The 19,234-nt window shown below is 37.0% G+C and overlaps 1 protein-coding gene across 1 annotated transcript in view; it reads left to right on the plus strand.

Moving 5' to 3' along the window:
• Window positions 1-7,935: 7,935 nt before the first annotated feature.
• Window positions 7,936-19,234, plus strand: part of ADAM7 (ADAM metallopeptidase domain 7) — a 55,030-nt gene continuing 43,731 nt past the window's right edge. The window contains exons 1-3 of the mRNA XM_017549766.2: window positions 7,936-8,099; window positions 9,498-9,601; window positions 14,318-14,394. Of these exons, the coding sequence (XP_017405255.1) occupies window positions 8,048-8,099; window positions 9,498-9,601; window positions 14,318-14,394 (233 nt within the window). The 5' untranslated portion in view covers window positions 7,936-8,047. The remainder of the gene's footprint in view (window positions 8,100-9,497; window positions 9,602-14,317; window positions 14,395-19,234) is intronic.

Here is a 19,234-nt window from a genome sequence, read left to right on the forward strand (position 1 = left end):
CATTTTAGGTTTGGGGTACATGTGAAGAACATGCAAGATTGTTGCATAGGCACATACAAGACAATGTGGTTTGCTGCCTTCCTCCCCATCACCTATACCTGGCATTTCTACCCAGGAAGAAGTTGAAACCCTGAATAGACCAATAACAAGGGCTGAAGTTGAGGCAGCAATTAATAGCCTACCAACCAAAAAAAGCCCAGGTCCAGATGGGTTCACAGCCGAATTCTACCAGATATACAAAGAGGAGCTGGTAGCACTTCTTCTGAAACTATTCCAAACAATCCAAAAAGAGGGAATCATTTTATGAGACCAACAGCAAAGGCTCAACAAGAAAAGAAAACTTCAGGCCAATATCCATGATGAACATAGATTCAAAAATCTTCAATAAAATACTGACAAACCGATTGTAACAACACATCAAAAAGCTTATCCATCACGATCAAGTAGGCTTCATCCTGGGGATGCAAGGCTGGTTCAACATACACAAGTCTATGAACGTAATTCACCACATAAACAGAACCAATGACAAAAGCCACACGATTATCTCAATAGATGCAGAGAAGGCCTTTGACAAATTTCAACAGTCCTTTATGCTACAAACTCTCAATATACTAGGTATTGACGGGATGTATCTCAAAATAATAAAAGCTATTTATGACAAACCCACAGCCAATATTTTCCACAATCTGGACTGTCAGAGAGCCAAGTTCAACGTATTTCCTATCACCCAACTTAAAATGTTATTTTCAATCATCACTGTGAATAAAGCTAACAATTTCCACTTGATGCATGAATGAATGTTTGTTTGGTGAAGGGTCAGATACACTCAGCAGGCCCATTGGCCTTCAACTGTCTCTTCTATTGGCCAGAAAGAGTATTAGAAATTCTACTAGTAAAGATGATAATTTGGGTTAAAGTTGTCTCAACGGCAGTTTCGAAATTTCTGGAAAGAAAATATGTAAGGATCTAATCAGATAATAATTATTTTGCAAATTAATTTAATAATTCATTTGACACATTTATAATGAATGCAATGTCTATATACAAGACCTTGTTGGGTCTGTGGTACTAGAATAAGCAAAGCATCTACGCTTTTTACTTTACGGAGTTTTGGTTTTCTGGGGGAGACAAATATTCAAATACTCAGACTAATAAGCACAGGACACACCAACATACATTTTCAGAAGTAAAAGAATATTTTTCAGAAAGAATTGTGGGATAGACTTAGGTGTTCAGGAAGACTTTCTTGAGATAGTGACCCCTAAACTGAGAACTGAAAAAGGAGAAAATTAATTTGTCCACAAGGAGGAGAGAACAGGACTAGAGGTAAAGAAGTATGTCTAGAGGCCTTTTAATGGGAGAAAGCATTGCATATTGGAGTAAAGAGGGAAAGCCAGAGAACCTGGAGTTCAGAGAGTAAAAGAAAGAAAAAAAAAAATGGTGGATACAATTGGATCAATGAAAGTAATGATACCAAAAATCAGCATTTATATAGCTCTTAGAAAATCAACACTTATCTAGCTATCGACATATGAGAGGCATTTTTTTAAGTGATTTACATAAACCACTTCATGAATCCTCATAACAATTGTTACAAGTTAGATAAAATGGCTATTCTTATTTTGGGAGATGAAAAAACGGAAGCACAGAGAGATCAGATATTGTCCAAGGTTTACAGGTAGAAGTGTAAGTGCTGGAAACTGAACCCAGGTGGTGTGCTTCTTAGTGTGTACTTTTATTGACTGTACTTTGGTTTTCTATAATCTCCCCATCATTAGAAACTAAAATAATCACAGTTTATTATACTTTTGTTTGAAGTGGAGGTTTAATAGGCAAGGGGGAGAGAAAGGAATAGAGCTCTCTCTCTGGTGTAAGAGAGGGGAATTCCTAGAGGAAAAGGCCGACTGGCGGCGGATGTGACAAGAAAGGAGGAAAGTAGGCTGGAAAAGCTGGAGATTCTGCAGCACTGTGTACAATAGCAAAGACCTGGAACCAACCCAAATGCCCATCGACAATAGACTAGACAGGGAAAATGTGGCACATATACACCATGGAATATTATGCAGCCATCAGAAACGATGAGTTTCGGTCCTTTGTAGGGACATGGATGAACCTGGAAACCATCATTCTCAGCAAACTGACAGAAGAGCAGAAGATCAAACACCACATGTTCTCACTCATAGGCGGGTGTTGAACAATGAGAACACATGGACACAGGGAGGGGAGCACTACTTACTGGGGTCAGTTGGGGGGAAATAGGGGAGGGATGGTGGGGGGTGGGGAGCTGGGGAGAGATAGCAAGGGGAGAGATGCCAGATGTAGGTGATGGGGAGGAAGGCAGCAAATCACACTGCCACGTGTGTACCTATGCAACAATTTTGCATGTTCTTCACATGTACCCCAAAACCTAAAATGCAATAAAATTAATAAATGGGAAAAAAACCCCAAGATTTTAAAACCATTAAAAAAAAAAGAAAGCAAAGCTGGAGACCCTGTTGCGCACGGATTGGAGGCTTTGGTTGGAGGCTGGCGTCAGTCCAGAAAACTTTGGATGACACCAGAGAGTACTCCTAGACAGACATCCTCAGGTGCTTCAGAACCTATTCCAACCCCATGCAATGGCTAAGTCCTCTGTGAAAGAAGCTGGTTCAAACATGGCCGAAATGCACAGCAACCTGAATGCTGAGGGATTCTCTGTGTTCTCCCCAGTAAGCCTCACATTGGAGTCTTTAAGAATAGCAGCCACGCGCCTGGGCTCAGTGGCTCACACCTGTAATCCCACCACTTTGGGAGGCCAAGGCGGGTGGATCACCAGAGGTTGGAAGTTCAAGACCAGCCTGACCAACATGGAGAAATCCGTCACTACTTAAAAAAAAATACAAAGTTACCTGGGTGTGGTGATGCATACTTGTAATCCCAGCTACTCAGGAGGCTGAGGCAGGAGAATTGCTTGAACCCAGGAGGCAGAGGTTGCAGTGAGCCAAGATCATGCCACTGTACTCCAGCCAGGGCAACAAGAGCAAAACTCCATCTCAAACGAACAAATAAACACACAAACAAATAAAAAATGGTAGCCACACTAACTGTGCTTTTAACTGGCTGATGGATGCCCATTATTGATTTGATTTGGTTCTAATATGGAGGCTGAGAGCCCCAAAATGAAAGGACAGAGTTGAAGCTTCTCTATTCATCTGTTGTGATGAATGTTGTAACCTTTGTATCTGGACCAGGTCCCCAACATAAGACAGCTGCATTGTCTGGAGTAAATACCTGGGGTTTGTCATCTCGCACCAGGAAATTTTAGGACACGGACACACACGAGGAGTTTAGGAGCGGAGGTTTAATACCAAGAGAAAGAGAAAGAAAGAGAAAAGAAAACAGCTCTCTTTCTCTAGTGAGAGAGAGGGAACTTCCTAGAGGAAAAGGCCCATAGTTTACTTTTATTGAGTGCTTACTATGTACCAGATAATCTTTCCAAGGTAGTAAATGTATTCTATTATACATTCATTCAATAAAAAATTCTACTGACAATCTATGGTTCTAGGCAATAAAGATAAGGTGATAAACAAAACAGACACAATTTGATCATCACAGATCTACATTTTAAGGAGTGGAGTCAAGCTATGAAAAATAAGTAAACAAACAGGTAAATATATAGCATTTCAGATAGTGACTAATACAAGGCACAAAAGGACTTAGAGGTGCCAGGGTGGGAGTGGGCAGGTCTATTTTGCATATGGAGCTTAGAGAAGATTTACAAAATGTTATGTTTAATAGAGATCTGAAAGGAGAGAAAAGGACAGATGTGTGACTGAGAGGGTCACATTCCAGGAAGAAGGAATGCCAAAAAAAAGACCCTTGAAGCAGAATGAGCTTGGCATGCTCAATAGATGCCAAGGACACCTGGTAATAGATTCAGAGTGAGGGAGAGGAAGAGTAGTAAGATATGAAGCCAGAGAACATCAGGCTAGATCATGTAGATCCTGGAGCTATCAGAACTTTGCCTATTACTCTGAAAATGGTAGTTACTAAAAAGTTTGGACAGAAGAAATCACATAATGTGATGCATGTTAATAAGATCATTCTAGCAATAGGTGGATAATACATTGTGAGGAACCAAGAGAAAAACAGTAAGACTAATTAAGAGTTTCATTTCCATAAACTAGGCTAGAGATGATAACATCTAGATCATCCAAGAATCAGCACAGTAGCAGTAAATGTGGTGACAGATGGTCAGAGCCTTGATGCCTTTTCAGGATAGTGGCAACTGGATTAGCTAAAGGATGGAGTGCAAAGTGTGGAGAAAACAGATGAACTGAGGATGGCTCTTGAGTAACTGAAAGAATGAAGTTGCAATATCCTAAGATAGAAAAGACGATGGAAACACCAGGACTGGAGGGGGAGGGAAGGAATCTGGCTTTGTACTCGTTCTTGGGAAATCCATTCGTCCTCCAAATGAAGATGTTGAAAAGAGAGTTGCCTCTATGTGTCTGAACTTCAGAGGAGATCAAGTTAGATAAATAAATCTGGCAGCCATCATTTTAGACATCATATGAAAGACCAAAAGATTGACTAGGTACCACCTCATTAGTTTACAGAGAAGTGAAAAGTCTCAAAAATGAAGCCATGGGAATTATAGCATTTATTCACTTGGGAGAGAAATAGGATCCAACATAGGAGACTAAGAAGACACTGTGAATCAGCGTGGAGGAAATCCATCGTGCACCAGGGACTCAACTCCTTTTTTTAGATTAATTAATTAATTTATTTTATTTTATTGCATTTTAGGACCTGGAACTCCTCTTAAAAGATGGTAATTATCCACTGCGTCCGATGCTGCTCAAAGATCAAGTGAGTAAGGATTGAAAATCCATCACTGAATTTAGCAAGGTTCAGATCATTCGTAACATTGCTTTGTTGAGCAAAGGATAAAAAGTCTAACAGGGCTAATTTCAAGAACAAATAGGGAGATAGGAACTAGAAACAAACTGTAGACATTTATTTTTTTGAAATTTTACCATTAGAATCCAAGAATGGGTAGTAGCCGTGTGAAGGGAGAGTGATGTAAAAGAAGAAATATTTTTCAGAGGATAGAAAAACTGATCATGTTTATACACATATTAAATGAAATGATATGGTAAAGATGGGGAATAATTGCTGGAGTGATGACGTTGAGGGGAGGGGAAGGAATAGAATCCTACCTATTGAAGATGAATAGACCTTGGAAGCATGAACAGTGCATGCATAAAAACAGGAAGGAATGATTCTATACAGGCACACATTATAAGGTAGATGCGACAATGGGAAAAAGTGAGAGTTCCTATGATAGTTTATTTTTTTCCAGTGAAATAGAAAGTCGAGTTGGCCAGATGAGAGTAAGGAAGAGGAGATTTAGAGATTTATGGAAAGGAGAAAGGGTGTACAATAGTTAAGAGAAGCAGGGAGTGAATTAACTACCAAATAAAAGATGGCTTGTCAGCACAGATTCATTTAATATTCACATCATCTCTTTCAGATTTATATTATGATGCCCATTTTATAGATGAGAAAACAGACGTATATAAATGTTTTATACTTAACCAAAGCCACAAAGTTAATAAGGGTCGGGCAGTTTAAGCCAAGTGAGGCTTTTTTCTAACACCAGTCAAAAACTATTGAAGCATTTTTTTAACAGGCACATGACCATGGTCAGGTTTACATATTAAAAATATCGCACTTGTGGCTGTGTGCAGTGGCTCACATCTATAATCCCAGCACTTTGGGAGGCTGATGCAGGTGGATCACTTAAGGTCAGGAGTTTGAGACCAGCCTGGCCAACATGGTGAAACCATGTCTCTACTAAAAATACAAAAATTAGCTGGGCATAGTGGCGTGTACTTCTAGTCTAAGCTACTCAGAAAGCTGAGACAGGAGATTTGCTTAAGCCCAGAAGTTGCAGGTAGCTGAGATTGCACCACTGCACTCTAACCTGGGTGACAGAGTGAGACTGCATCTCAAAAATAAAAAATAAATAAATAATCGCACGTTGTAACGTAGCCAAACAAAGTCTTAGACTAGAATGGAGGCAAAAAAAAAACAAAGTGGTGGACTGATTATAACGGGTGTCGATGATGAGACTGACTTTCAGAATTGCAACGCAAAAGGGATGAGGCACTGCTGGCCAAGACAGAGGATGAAGTGGCACGGGTAGGGGGGAATGTACTTTAAGTCTTGTACCCATTGATTTTGCAGAGACTTTGAGCCTTCGCAATGAGGACGTGAACTAGAAACTTGGCTGTAAAGATCTGTTCCCCAAATGGCTGGAAATATAAAATGTGAGGCATAGCATAGCAATAGTTCAATGATAACTGAAGATGAGATGGCTTTGGAACAAGCATAGTTGGAGGAAAAGAGGATATAGAATAAATACACCCAGCCAAGTTTTGTATTTTTAATAGAGACAGGGTTTCACCATGTTTGCCAGGTTGATCTCAAACTCCTGACTTCAAGTGATTCACCTGCCTCAGAAGAGGAGATGACTTTGGAACAAGTATAATTGGAGGAAGACAGGGTATTGAATAAATACCTCGAGGAACTAAAAAATTTAAATCCTGGGTAGAAGAGGATATGCCTACAAGTTGCCAGTGAACCAGGAAGAAGTTAAGAAGGCTATTGTGTCAAGGGAGCTAAATAAAACATTGCAAGAAGGATGTTGTCAACAGTGCCAAACGTGGTTGAGAGGGCAAATGAGACAAGGAAACAAAATATCTATTGGATATAGAAATGGTAAAATCAGTGGCGATATTAGCCATTTCAGTAGAATAATAAAGCCAGATGCTAGACCTGGGACATATTAGGATAAGTTGGAGGTAAGAAAATTACAAGAAGTCCAGATGATATCGTGTAATAAATTTAGCTGAAAAGGAAATGGGAAAGAAAATGATAGTGACATATAGAATAAAGACTAGGATTTTTCAAGAAGGAGAGACTTTTGATTTGACTTAAAATGGTACCCCCATTTTAAGCCAAGGGACACTGATTTCCTTGCCTCCTTTCCAAGTCAGCTTATTTTATCCCAATTTGTACATATCAGTGTCAATTTCCCTACATGGAAAGTGAGGATTATCTTTTATAATGTTGCTATACATAGCTGCTAATTGGGAGCAAGTGAACTGCATGAGAACAGTTCTGTTTTTCAGTCACAGTGGATGAATGTTAATGCCAGGTGGATTTTTCCCCTTATGTTTCCTTGTAGAAAAGGCAATCTTTGGAGCAGAGGGTCTAAATATCAAAAGAAAGCTTCCAATTGACATAGATTGATTCAGTTTGTGAAAATATTGAAGAGATATAGAGGTGAGAGAGAAATAGAATCCCAAACGAAGATAAAGAGATTCTATTGGCCATGGCCACACAACAAGAGAACACAGACATACAAATAGAATTGTCCAGGTCCTTTGCAAATTTGTCCATTAGTAATCTCTTTTTTTGTATTGATTTGAAAGACTTCTATATTATAAGGACACTTACTCCCTCCTTTTGATCATTTATTGCACACATTTCTGGAGTTTGGGTTTATTTTAAAATTTCAATTAATATGTGATTTAGGCTATATAAATTTTCAATATTTCTTATTTATTTTAACAAATGTTCCTTTATAGTTTTTACATGGGGTACTCTGCCTAGCAAGAATTTCACCATCTTCAGCCAAAGTATATATATAAATATTTTCAACATTTTTTTTCTAAGACATTCTTGATTTTTTCCACTTTTGAAGTTTTCAGATATCTGAAATCAAATTTGTATTAGACATAAGCCAGGAATCTATGTCCAGCCAACCTTCACCACCACCACAGAGGTTGTCTTTAATTAGAACATGATGTTCAGCCTCCAGGTTTTAGCCTCAAGCACCTAGCAAGTTGTGTAACTCCCTCAAGGAACACTTCCTCATGCTGGATCAAAACTGCCCACCTATCTGTGAGATGCTTCATCCCTGCAGTAGAAGTGAGGAGGAAGAAAGGTGAACACCATTCTCAAGCACTCGTGCTCTCCCTCACCAGAATCATTCAGAATGCTTCCCGGGTATATATTCTTGATGATTTTTCTCATTCCTCAGGTTAAAGGTATGTCTTGCTCTTTTTATCAGGAGTTTTTTATTATGTTATGAGGCCATGTCTCTTTAGTCACAAACTTTAAGTTGTAAGTGATAAAAACTTTAATTGTGTTTTGGTGATTTTGCCGAGAGCTTCAACTGGATGGTGACTAATCATGAGAGTCTATACACCTGGGTAATGCCATATGACTCTTGAACACTCTGACCCACAGTGAGGAGGAGGAGAAGGGAGTAGACAAGCACTGCATACCCGCAACCTGGCAGGCACGGTGCTGGCAGTAGCTGCTTTGTATGTTAAAGGGTTTAAAACTTGAAATTAATGTATTCACTTTACAGATAAGGAAAATGAGACTAGTATTTACAAATCAGAGAGATTAGATATCCTACTTATGGCCACACAGTTAACAAACTGGTAAAGCTTTGACTCAAATCAGAGCATATTCCAAAAAGCCCATGCCCTCTCCTCTGTATTGTTCTTTAAGAACCACACCTTAATCAAGCAGGACTCACCTCACAGGTGACTATCGAGGTGATAGGACATGAATAGAAGATTATGGTTAGCACTGATTCAGGGCTACCCAAAATTCTCTAACAGGTAAAGGTCTTATACTTAACTACGGGAGGTAAGACTTTAAATGCAAACAAACTGAAAGACCAAATTCAGTGATTTACATTTAAACAGGCCAACAGTGCAGGCTTTGACAGGAGACAAAATCCGGAGACTGGCATGAGGAAAATCAAATGACAACTGCAGGCCGGCTTGGTGACTCACACCTGTAATCCCAGCACTTTGGGAGAATGAGGCAGGCAGATCACCTGAGGTCAAGAGTTTGAGACTAGCCTGGCCAATATGGTGAAATCCTGCCTCTACTAAAAATACAAAACATAGCCAGGCATGGTGGTGTGCGTGTGTAATCCTAGTTACTCCTGGCCAATATGGTGAAACCCTGTCTCTACTAAAAATACAAAACTTAGCCAGGCGTGGTGGTGTGCCTGTGTAATCCTAGTTACTCTGGAGGCTGAGGTGGGAGAATCACTTGAACACAGGAGGTAGAGGCTGCAGTAAGCCAAGATCATGCCACTGTACTCCAGCATGGGTGACAGAGCGAGACTCTGTCTTAAGAAAACAAATAAACAAAATAAAAAATGAAATTATACCTGCAGAACAAGATGAAAATATGGAAAAATTAGAGGGACACCGATTTCTTTCCAAGTTTCCTTATATTCTCCTGATTTGTAAATATCAGTGTCAATTTCCTTGCCAGGAAAGTGGGAATAATATTTCATAGTGTTGCTGTCCATGGCTGCTAACTGGGGGAAAATGAACTGTATTAGAAAATTATGTTTTTCAGCCACTGTGGACGAATGTTAATGTCAGATGGATTTTCCCCCTTATGTTTTCTTGTAGAAAAGGTCGTCCTTGGAGTAGAGGGTCAACAACTGGTTCATCCTAAAAAGCTTCCTCTGATACAGAAACGAGATATTGAACACACCCATGATGATGACATACCGGTACAGGTTTTGACTTAGTAAATAAGATTTATTGCTTTCACAGGCATGCAGACAGTTGTCTCTGTCTCTAACCAGAAGCAAATAGGAAGAGAGGAGTTTCAATTTTCCTAAGGACTCCCATTCATCACACAGTATGTGCTTGGGAATAAGCAAACTCTCAATGGGTTAGAAAACAAAAATGAGTAAAGCTCAGGTTTAAGGGAAACCATTCTAAATTTCCCAGTTTCTGAAGGAATTCCACCAATAGCTTTCCAGGCTGACTTATAACAACCTCATTTGTTCTGAGCTGGTGCCTGGAAAATGTCATCTTGAGCATTTTGCTTTCACAGAGGGCTGCTATGCAGGTTTTTGTTTATAGAGACTGCGGCAAAGATGCACAACTTTCAGAGGAACTCAAAGGCCTGCTTGGTCTGTTGCTTAGAAGGGTATTTATTCAGATGTTAAAAATAAAGAAAAATATGTAAAATATTACTTTCAAAAGTAATGAATGCATATTATAGAAAATAGATAACATGTATGGGGGAACACACTTCAAAATTAGGATGTTTTCAGTTTCCACTGTAACAAAAGATATTAGATGAATGTCCTTAGATATTTATATTATGTACTTGATTTTAAGCCTTATGTTTTAATTTCGCTCATGGAGAATACTGATAGGCACTTTGCCCAAACGTACTATGGAAGTGCAAACCCTTCCCAATGAGTTTCTTCTGTCCACCATTCTCAATCATAAATTAGATACATTTCAATTTTCTAAACAGTCCCATTTAAATCTCTTTCCTATGGCTTGAGATGATTAAAATAAAAAAACAACTCTCCATCACCTCCCATTTGGAAGTAATATGTAACTATTTTTCTTCAACAATTCTCTTTGCAAAGATTTTCCTCTTACTATCCAACACTTTTCTCACTGTCTCAGACTTTGTCTTGGCCGAAGATTGGTACTTAGCTAACGGGGCATTCACCAACCTTCTACCACCCATTGCACATACACTGGTGGGCTCTTCTCACAACTACTGTCGTAAGATTTAATCAAGATTGATGTTAAAAATCTCATTATGGCCGGGCACAGTGGCTCACATCTTTAACCCTAGCACTTTGGGAGGCTGAGGTGGTCAGATCACTTGAGGCCAGGCATTCGAGACCAAACTGGCTAACATGTTGAAACCCCATCTCTACTAAAAACACAAAAATTAGCCAGCTGTGGTGGCTTGCACCTATAATCCCAGCTACTTGGGAAACTGAGGTGGAAAATCGCTTGAACCCAGGAGACAGAGGTTGCAGTGAGCCGAGATCAGATCATGCCACTGCACTCCAGCCTGGGCAACAGAGCAAGACTCTCTTAAAAAACAAAAATAAAATGAAATAAAAATCTCATTATGAATATGCCAGATAAGCTTGGATAAGGGCAAGAAATACAAACAATGAACCTAAAGCTTCTTGTAGTACCACAAACTGCTCAAACAGACAAAACAAAATTCAAACTACAACGAGGGGGTCTTGTCAAAAGAATTCAGAAGCCAACAAAAAGAGCTCCCGATGGCCAAAGCTGCGATCATTTGAACAACAAAATAAATAATACAGTTTTGTGTTATAACATGAAACGTAAGCAAATATCATGAGCCCATAGTGATATAAATACATGATTAAATAAATAATATATAATAATAATAAATACATACATAAATGGAAAAACTGGATAGTTCTGAGAGAAGAATGAAATAATTTATGTAAATGCTGTCCTCACCAGGAGGTAGAACCTAAATCTGCATCCTCTAAGTTTGGGCTGTAGATTGTGACTTTCTTCCAGAGAGTACAATACTGAAGTGGGGAAAGAGTAATTTTACAGAGAGAAAGAAGAAAACACCACCTCAGCCAGGTGGTCAAGTTTAACACTTGTTAAGTCCAGAGGCTGGTAGGGTGTAATAAAATGGCACTTTGTATTGTGGTTTTCACCTCAAAATCCATGACCTCTGTTTAAGCATGAGAAAAACATGAGATCAAAAATAAATCATGAGACAGCATACAAAATGCTTGAGGGACACTCCCCATAAAGGCCCAGATCATAAAAAATTAAAAAATTCTGAGAAACTGTGAGGCTTGAGGAGGCTAAGGAGACATGACAGGTAAATGTAGTGTTGGGTCTGGTATCAGATCCTGACAGTTAAAGTACATTTGGGAAAAACTAAGAAAACCTGAATAACTATAAGCTTTAATTAATAATATTATGTGAATCTGGGCTCATTCGATGTGGCAAATAGACTATAGCAATGTCAAATGTTAATAAACAGGGAAAACTGGGTGCAGAGTATGTGGAAACTCTCTGTACTATCTTTCAACTTTTCTGTAAATCTAAAATAATTCCAAAATAAAAAATTAAAAATCAAATTCTGTCATCGAAAACAATATTAGTGATATAATTTAAAATATCATATTTGACAATATTAACAATAATCTTTTAGTATTTGTTAATATAAAATCCATATGTGAATTTCTAAAAAAGTTCCAGTGCCATCTTTATACCCATACAGCGCATACAGATACATGCAGACACACACACACACACAGACACACACGCACATGCACATCTCTACACATACAACTCATGTTGCAAGATGTGACCAAACCCTTTCTGTCTGATTGAGTACGTAGCCTAGTGTCTTGGCCTCCTACCTGTGAATTCTGTGTCTGTATGATAAAGGCATAATTTTATTGTTCAACTTGCAGTCAAAACAACCCTAACTAAGGCACACCTAACATTTAACAAATACAGAACTCTCCTTCCCGACCTCCTAGCTGCCCCTCTTGAGATCCTTCTTGCTACAGTAGCACAGCTCTGCAAGTTAAACCAATCAGGAATCCAGGCTTAGTCTTGACTGCTCCCTTACTCCATCTACCACTGAGCCTTGTAAATTCCAGCATGTAAACGTCTTTCAAAGTTATCTACTCCTTACTCCTTTGCTCATATCACCTGCATTCTTCAACAGCCTTAAATGGTTTTCCTGGCTACAGTACTGAGTTTTGCTAATCCATTGTCTATAGTAAGTAAAGTACCAAAACATCATACTTGATACTGCATGCTTCTGCCTAGATATTTAGTGTCTCTTTGTTCTTAAGGCCAAATCCTTGACTTACTAGGTTGTTCATGGTTTACTCTTTTCCGCGTTGTCACTTCATTTCTATTCAACTTACACTTGATTTTCCAGCAATATTCAACCTCTCTCTGTTCTTCAAATGTGTCATGTTCCTTCCTGGCTCAGGCCCTCGGCATGTGCTGTTGCCTGCCCCTGCCTTCTCCTTGCGATATCCCTGGCACAGTCCTTCCATTTCTCCTGTTACCATGCTCATTACACTCCACTACGTGTGCTTGGTTATCCAGCTTTTCTCTGCCAAGCAGGGGTTTCTACACTACTGTGTTTTCCATATTATCATTGTGCCTGAAATAGCAGCCAATGAATAAATGAATGAACAGTCATCTCAAAGAAATGTGCAACAAATATGACCAACCTCCAAATCTTTAAATTATAGAGAATTTTTATGAAGCATGAAGAAAGAAAATACCATAAAAGAAAATGGTGAAAGGATATGAATCATAATCCATATGAAAACTACAAATAACTAAATGCATAAAGGAAAGGTATTGATGTGAATAATCTTCCAGAAAGACAATTTATCACAATAAGTTATTTCATTGTATGAAATATTTGTATTAATCATAATTTCTATTAATGGAAGAACTGCTATAAATTGATGGTGAAGTTCTGAATGTGTGCACTTCCTTTCTTTGGGATAGTTTGGAAATATTTAACAGAAGCTTTAAATTTTTTTTCATGTCATTGAAAATGCAGCTTTGTCCAACTATAGGGAATACCCCAAACCAAATTTCTGATAGCAAATATAGATTAAGTAAATAAAGTTTCACTCACATTTTGCTTAGCTGCCTAAAGACACATACTATAAAAGAATTTCTTAAAATAAGAAATAGTCATGATTTATCATTGAGTGGATAGTAAACAAAAAACTGTGTGCATGAAATTGTTTTAAAAATGCATGAACAGGATATCTCTGTATAGGGCTGCTGCTTAGACATATGGTTACTGGTGTATCTTGGTTGAGGAGAGAATATGCATTTTCCGTTTCATTGTATTTTATAACTAGAAACAAAGCCCTTTGAAATTTTTAGTTAAAATATAACTAGGAGGAGTTATAAAATATAACTGGGAGAAAAATATAAGTAAATATATTCATAGTATAATATAAATAATGATAATATAAATATAATATAAACTATATTATATCATATTAATTTACTATATTAACTTATATTATATCAATTACATTAATAATTGTATTTATTGTTCATAATTTTCATTATTAAACTATATTAAAATATAATATTCTATACCAATATCCATAATATAAATATGACTATAATAAAATATAATATATATAAATATAACTAAACATATTTATATTTTATTCTAATATAAATATAACTAGAAGAAATTTAGTTATAAAATATGACTAGAAGGAGGTTTGTAAAATCCTCCTTTTAATATTAGCTCTCTATCAATTAATCTTTATCAGTATTTAGCATTTGGCTGAAAGGACTGCTGGGTGGATTGGAGACAGGGAACATTCCCCTGTAGCACTGCCTGCTCCAGCACACGCTAAGTGAGCCCACGCTGAAGTCATGTTATGCATCTTCTTTTTTAGAATAAGTATGAAGAAGAATTATTGTATGAAATAAAACTAAATAGAAAAACTTTAATCCTTCATCTTCTAAGATCCAGGTAAGTTCTATTGTGATTCCAGTACCTTATGGATTTTAGTAGTTACGGTATGCCAGTTTTCATAAAAACTGCCAGTGAAGTGAATTCCTCAAGTCATTGTTTTTTGTATGTAATCTGAATTTTTCCTCTTCAAATAAAAGATCTTCATGTGTAAGCCAATCACATCTCAAAAGCTTAAAGACAATCATAGATGCTACTGTTCTCCCGTGCCTCAACAACTCCACACTGTGAATACTTGGACTTTTTCGAGCTCTGTGTAGTCACTCTAAGAACAGGGTTAATACATTACTGTGTTGGGTCAGTGGAATAAAAGAAAATTGAAAAATATGGTTTTTAAAGTGACTTCTAAGTTGTGTAAACTAGATATCCACTGCAGAGTAAACTAAGAACTGTAGAGCATTTGCTTCATCAAGACATCTTGTGTAGCCAAATACTGTAATTCCAATGCATATAACTTCCTTCATTGGTTTTCTTCAAAAGAATCTCTATTGTTGCTGTTGTTTAATTTTCATCTTTTTTCTGTTGGGCCATTTCTACACATAATAGCTCTGTCTCTGAGCACCAGATATTAAAAGGATGAGGAGCCGTCAGATGGTGAGTAGAAAGAGGAAATGAGACTGGTCTATTAGATAAAAGTAAATAACAAAACACACACACACACACACACTCTCTCTCTCTCTCTCTCTCTCTCTCTCTCTCTGACCCCAAGCCCTCATTCTATTCTGAATCCCTCACTGGACAAATGTGCGGAATAATAAACTTAGTTCCATAACCATATTGACAACATATTTAGACTCTGCATATTTTTACCTTCTCAGCATGAAAGAAGCTAATATTAATTGAGAGATTTCTATCTCTTCCCTCAAGTTATTTTTTAACTCCTGAAAAATTTATATAAGACAGATACTGTTTAATTTGCACTTTACTGAGGAAGAATCATAGGTTCACTGAAAAGATAACTAGTCTGGAGTCACAAAGCTCATAAGCACATGATGATGCAGATGATCTGACTGGAGAGTTTCAAGTCACTTTCACAATTACCCCAGGCTTCCTATGCCTCTGAGTCAATTTCATTGTGTTAGCCATTGTTTAATTCTGGTAAACAGCCTAGAGTGGTATGTTATTTAATTGTACACACACAGGGCAGTTTAATCTAATTTCAACATCTCTAATAAACAACACTGACTCATTCCCTCAGGTCTACAAAGTAAGTGAATGTAATGTGTACCACAGAGCCTCCAAATCTGTGAATATTACGTAATTGGATGTTTTTATAATTCAATAACAAACAGAAACTGATCTTATTAATTTAGACATCTAGTTGTCATTTTCTCCATGACCACATTTTTCAACATTTCCCCTGTAAGTTTCACTCAGCTTGGTTTTAATAATAACACATACTTATTTTATAAACTCCTGTTGAGAAATAGTGATGAATCTTTCTAGGACAACAATGTTAAATCAGACTGTATGTTTATTCCACAGAAACACTGATTGGGTCAACTTCGTTTTCACTACAATAAATCTATTAATAGATGAAGAGTTTTATTTGTACGTGTATATGAATCACTAGAAATATTAATTTAGAATCTACTATAAAACCAAGCAATTTATTAAATATTTTACATTTGCTATTTCAAAGCAACCACTAAATAATTATATTTACCTGTTGCATCTAGTTCATGCTCCCAAACACTGTATTATGAAAAAATTTTAACACATAGAGCAGAATTTAAAAAGTACATATACCCACTAATATATACATATACCAATAGACCCATTAAGATATATATACATATACATACTCATTACTATTTCTGTTTGATATCATCTTCCTCATCTATCCATTCATCCATTTATCAATCCATTTATTTGTCATGTTATTTTTATGCATATCAAATTATAATACAAACATCAGTTTACTTTCCCCTCAATACATGAATAAGCTTAGCATTAGAGTTTCGTATTTGTTTTTGGTTTGTTTGTTTGTTTTGAGATACAGCCACACTCTGTCACTCAGGCTGGAGTGCAGTGGCACAATCATGGCTCACTGCAGCCTTGATCTCAACCTCCTGGGCTCAGGTGATCCTCCTACCTCAGCCTCCCAAGTAGCTGGGACTACAGGCGCATGCCGTCATGCCCAGCTAATTGTATTTTATAGAGAGATGGAGTTTTATCATGTTGTCCAGGCTGGTCTGAAACTCTTAGGCTCGAGCAACTCCTGCCTTGGCCTCCCAAAGTGCCAGGATTACAGGTATGAGCCACTGCACCCGGCCTAATATATGTTAATAATTAAATCTTTCTTTGTGTAACATTTTCATAAAATGAAATGCATAAATCTTAAATGTGCATCTACATATTTGTTGCATTTTATGTATGTATGTATGTATGTATGTATGTATTCATTTATTATAATTTGACAAACTATAGTTGTATATATTTATGGGGCCAAAGTGATGTTATAATTCATGAATACAATGTGAAATGATTAAATCAAACAAATTAACATGTCCATCACCTCAAATACTTACTTTTTGTGATGAGAACACTTAAAATTTACTCTTCTGAGATTTTGTGTGGTAAAACACACTAGTATTAAGTAAATTCACTGTGCTATGCAATAGGTATCAATAAAACACAAACTAAATTATTCATCCTATGAAACCTGGGCTTTGTACCCTTTGACCATCATCTCCCCCTTTTTCCTACAGCTCCAGTCTCTGGTAACCACCATTTTACTCCCTGCTTCTGTGAGTTCAATTTTTTTAGAGTGCACATATAAATGAGATCATGCAGTATTTGTCTTCCTGTGCCTAGCTTTTTTCATTTGGCATAATGCTCTCCAATCCCATTTATGTTGTCACAAATGACAGAATTTTCTTCTGTTTTAAGGCTGAACATTATTCCACTGTGGATCTTTACCATATTCTCTTTATCTATTCATCTGTTGGTGGACGCCTAGGTTGATTCCATAATTTGGCTATTGTAAATAATGTTGCAGTGAACACAGGGATGAAGACATCTTTTCCACATGGTGATTTCAAATCTTTGACATAAACACCCAGAAGTAGAATTGCTGGGTCCATCCATTGAGTTCTGGAAAGTGCACATACTTACGAAACTCCTATAAAAATACAGAAATGTCACTCAGAAAAGTTCTTCATGCTTCTTCCTAGTCACCTCTTGTTAAAACTTGTCCTTGGAAGTTTTTTGTTTTGTTTTGTTTTTGCCATAGATTACTTTTTTCCATTCAGGAAATTCTTAAAACAAGAATCACACTACCTGTATTCTTTTGTATAAGACTTTTAAAATTTTTCATACTGATACTGAGATTCATTCATGTTGCTGCATTTATCAGAAGTTTGCTTTATTTTCTTGTAATATTCTGTTGGATAAATATACTGCTGTTTATCCATCCATTTCCCTATTAATAGACACTGGGCTGTTTTCAGTACTTGGCTATCATTAGTAAGGCTTCTATAAGCATCCATGCACAGACTTTTTATAAACATGTTTTCATTTCTCTTTGGTGAACACCAAGGACTGCTATTCCTGAGTCACAGGATATATATATGTTTAGTTTTATAGAAATCTGACAGATTCTTTTCCAAAGTGTTTGTAAATTTTAATAACTACCAGCAGTGTATGAGAATACTAGCTGCTCTATGTATTCATCACTTTATATTGTCACTTTAAAAAATTTTAGCTATACTAGTTGGTTAGTTGTCATATTTAATTTTTATTAAATATCTGTTTCCTGTTGAAAACTTTTTTATGTGCTTATTTGACCATTTGTATATCTTCTTTTGTCTTTAAATATTTATCCATTTTTATTGGGTTATTTGTCCTGTTATTATTGAGTTCAAGGAGATTTTGTTTTCCTCACTATGTCATCCAGACTGGAGTAGAGTGGCATAATCTTGGCTCACTGCAATTCTGCCTCCCTGGCTCAAGTGACTCTTATGCCTCTCTGCCTTCTCAGAAGCTGAGACTACAGGCATCTGCCACCATGCCCAGCTAATTTTTTGTATTTTGGTGGAGACTGGGTTTCACCATGTTGGCCAGGTTGGTCTTGAACTCCTGAGCTCAGGCAATCCACCCACCTCAGCTTCCCACACTGTTAGGATTACAGGCATAAGCCACCATATAATTTGGATACCAGCTCTTAGTCAAATATAGTTCTCATTTTCTTTTTTCTTGTCTGTAGCCTTTTAAGTATTTGTTTTTAATTGTGTCTTTTAACAAGTAAAAATGAAATTTTAATTTATCAATTTCTTTCTTTAAGATCATCAGTTCTTTTTTTCTTTTTTAAAATTTTATATTTATTTATTTATTTATTTATTTATTTAACTTCTGGTATACATGTGGAGATCTTGCAGGATTGTTACATAGGTATACACATGCCATCATGGTTTGCTCTTTCCATCCCCCCATGACCTATATTCTATTTTTTTCCATTTATTTATTTCACTTTCTAGGACCTAAGAAACATTGCCTACCTGCAAGTCACAAAGATATGTGTTTTCTTCCACACTCTTCATAGTGTTAGCTTTTAGTTTTGGTCTTTATGACCTTAAATTTGTGAGCATGTGTGCGTGCATGTGTGTGTGTGTGTGTGTGTGATTTGCTGGAGAAGTCAATATTCTTGTTTTTCCATATTTATAGCCAGTTATCCCAGTCCATTTTGTTGAATTGTCTTTCTCATGCTATTGGATTACCTGAGCACCTTTGGCCAAAATCAAATGACTATTTCTGGGCTCTCTATTCTATCTTATTCATCTATTTTCAGCTTGTAAGCCATGACTACACTGCCTTCTTATTTTTTTTTTTTTTTTTTTTT

Source organism: Cebus imitator, unplaced genomic scaffold (assembly GCF_001604975.1).
Source record: "Cebus imitator isolate Cc_AM_T3 unplaced genomic scaffold, Cebus_imitator-1.0 Scaffold221, whole genome shotgun sequence".
Taxonomy (NCBI): domain Eukaryota; kingdom Metazoa; phylum Chordata; class Mammalia; order Primates; family Cebidae; genus Cebus; species Cebus imitator.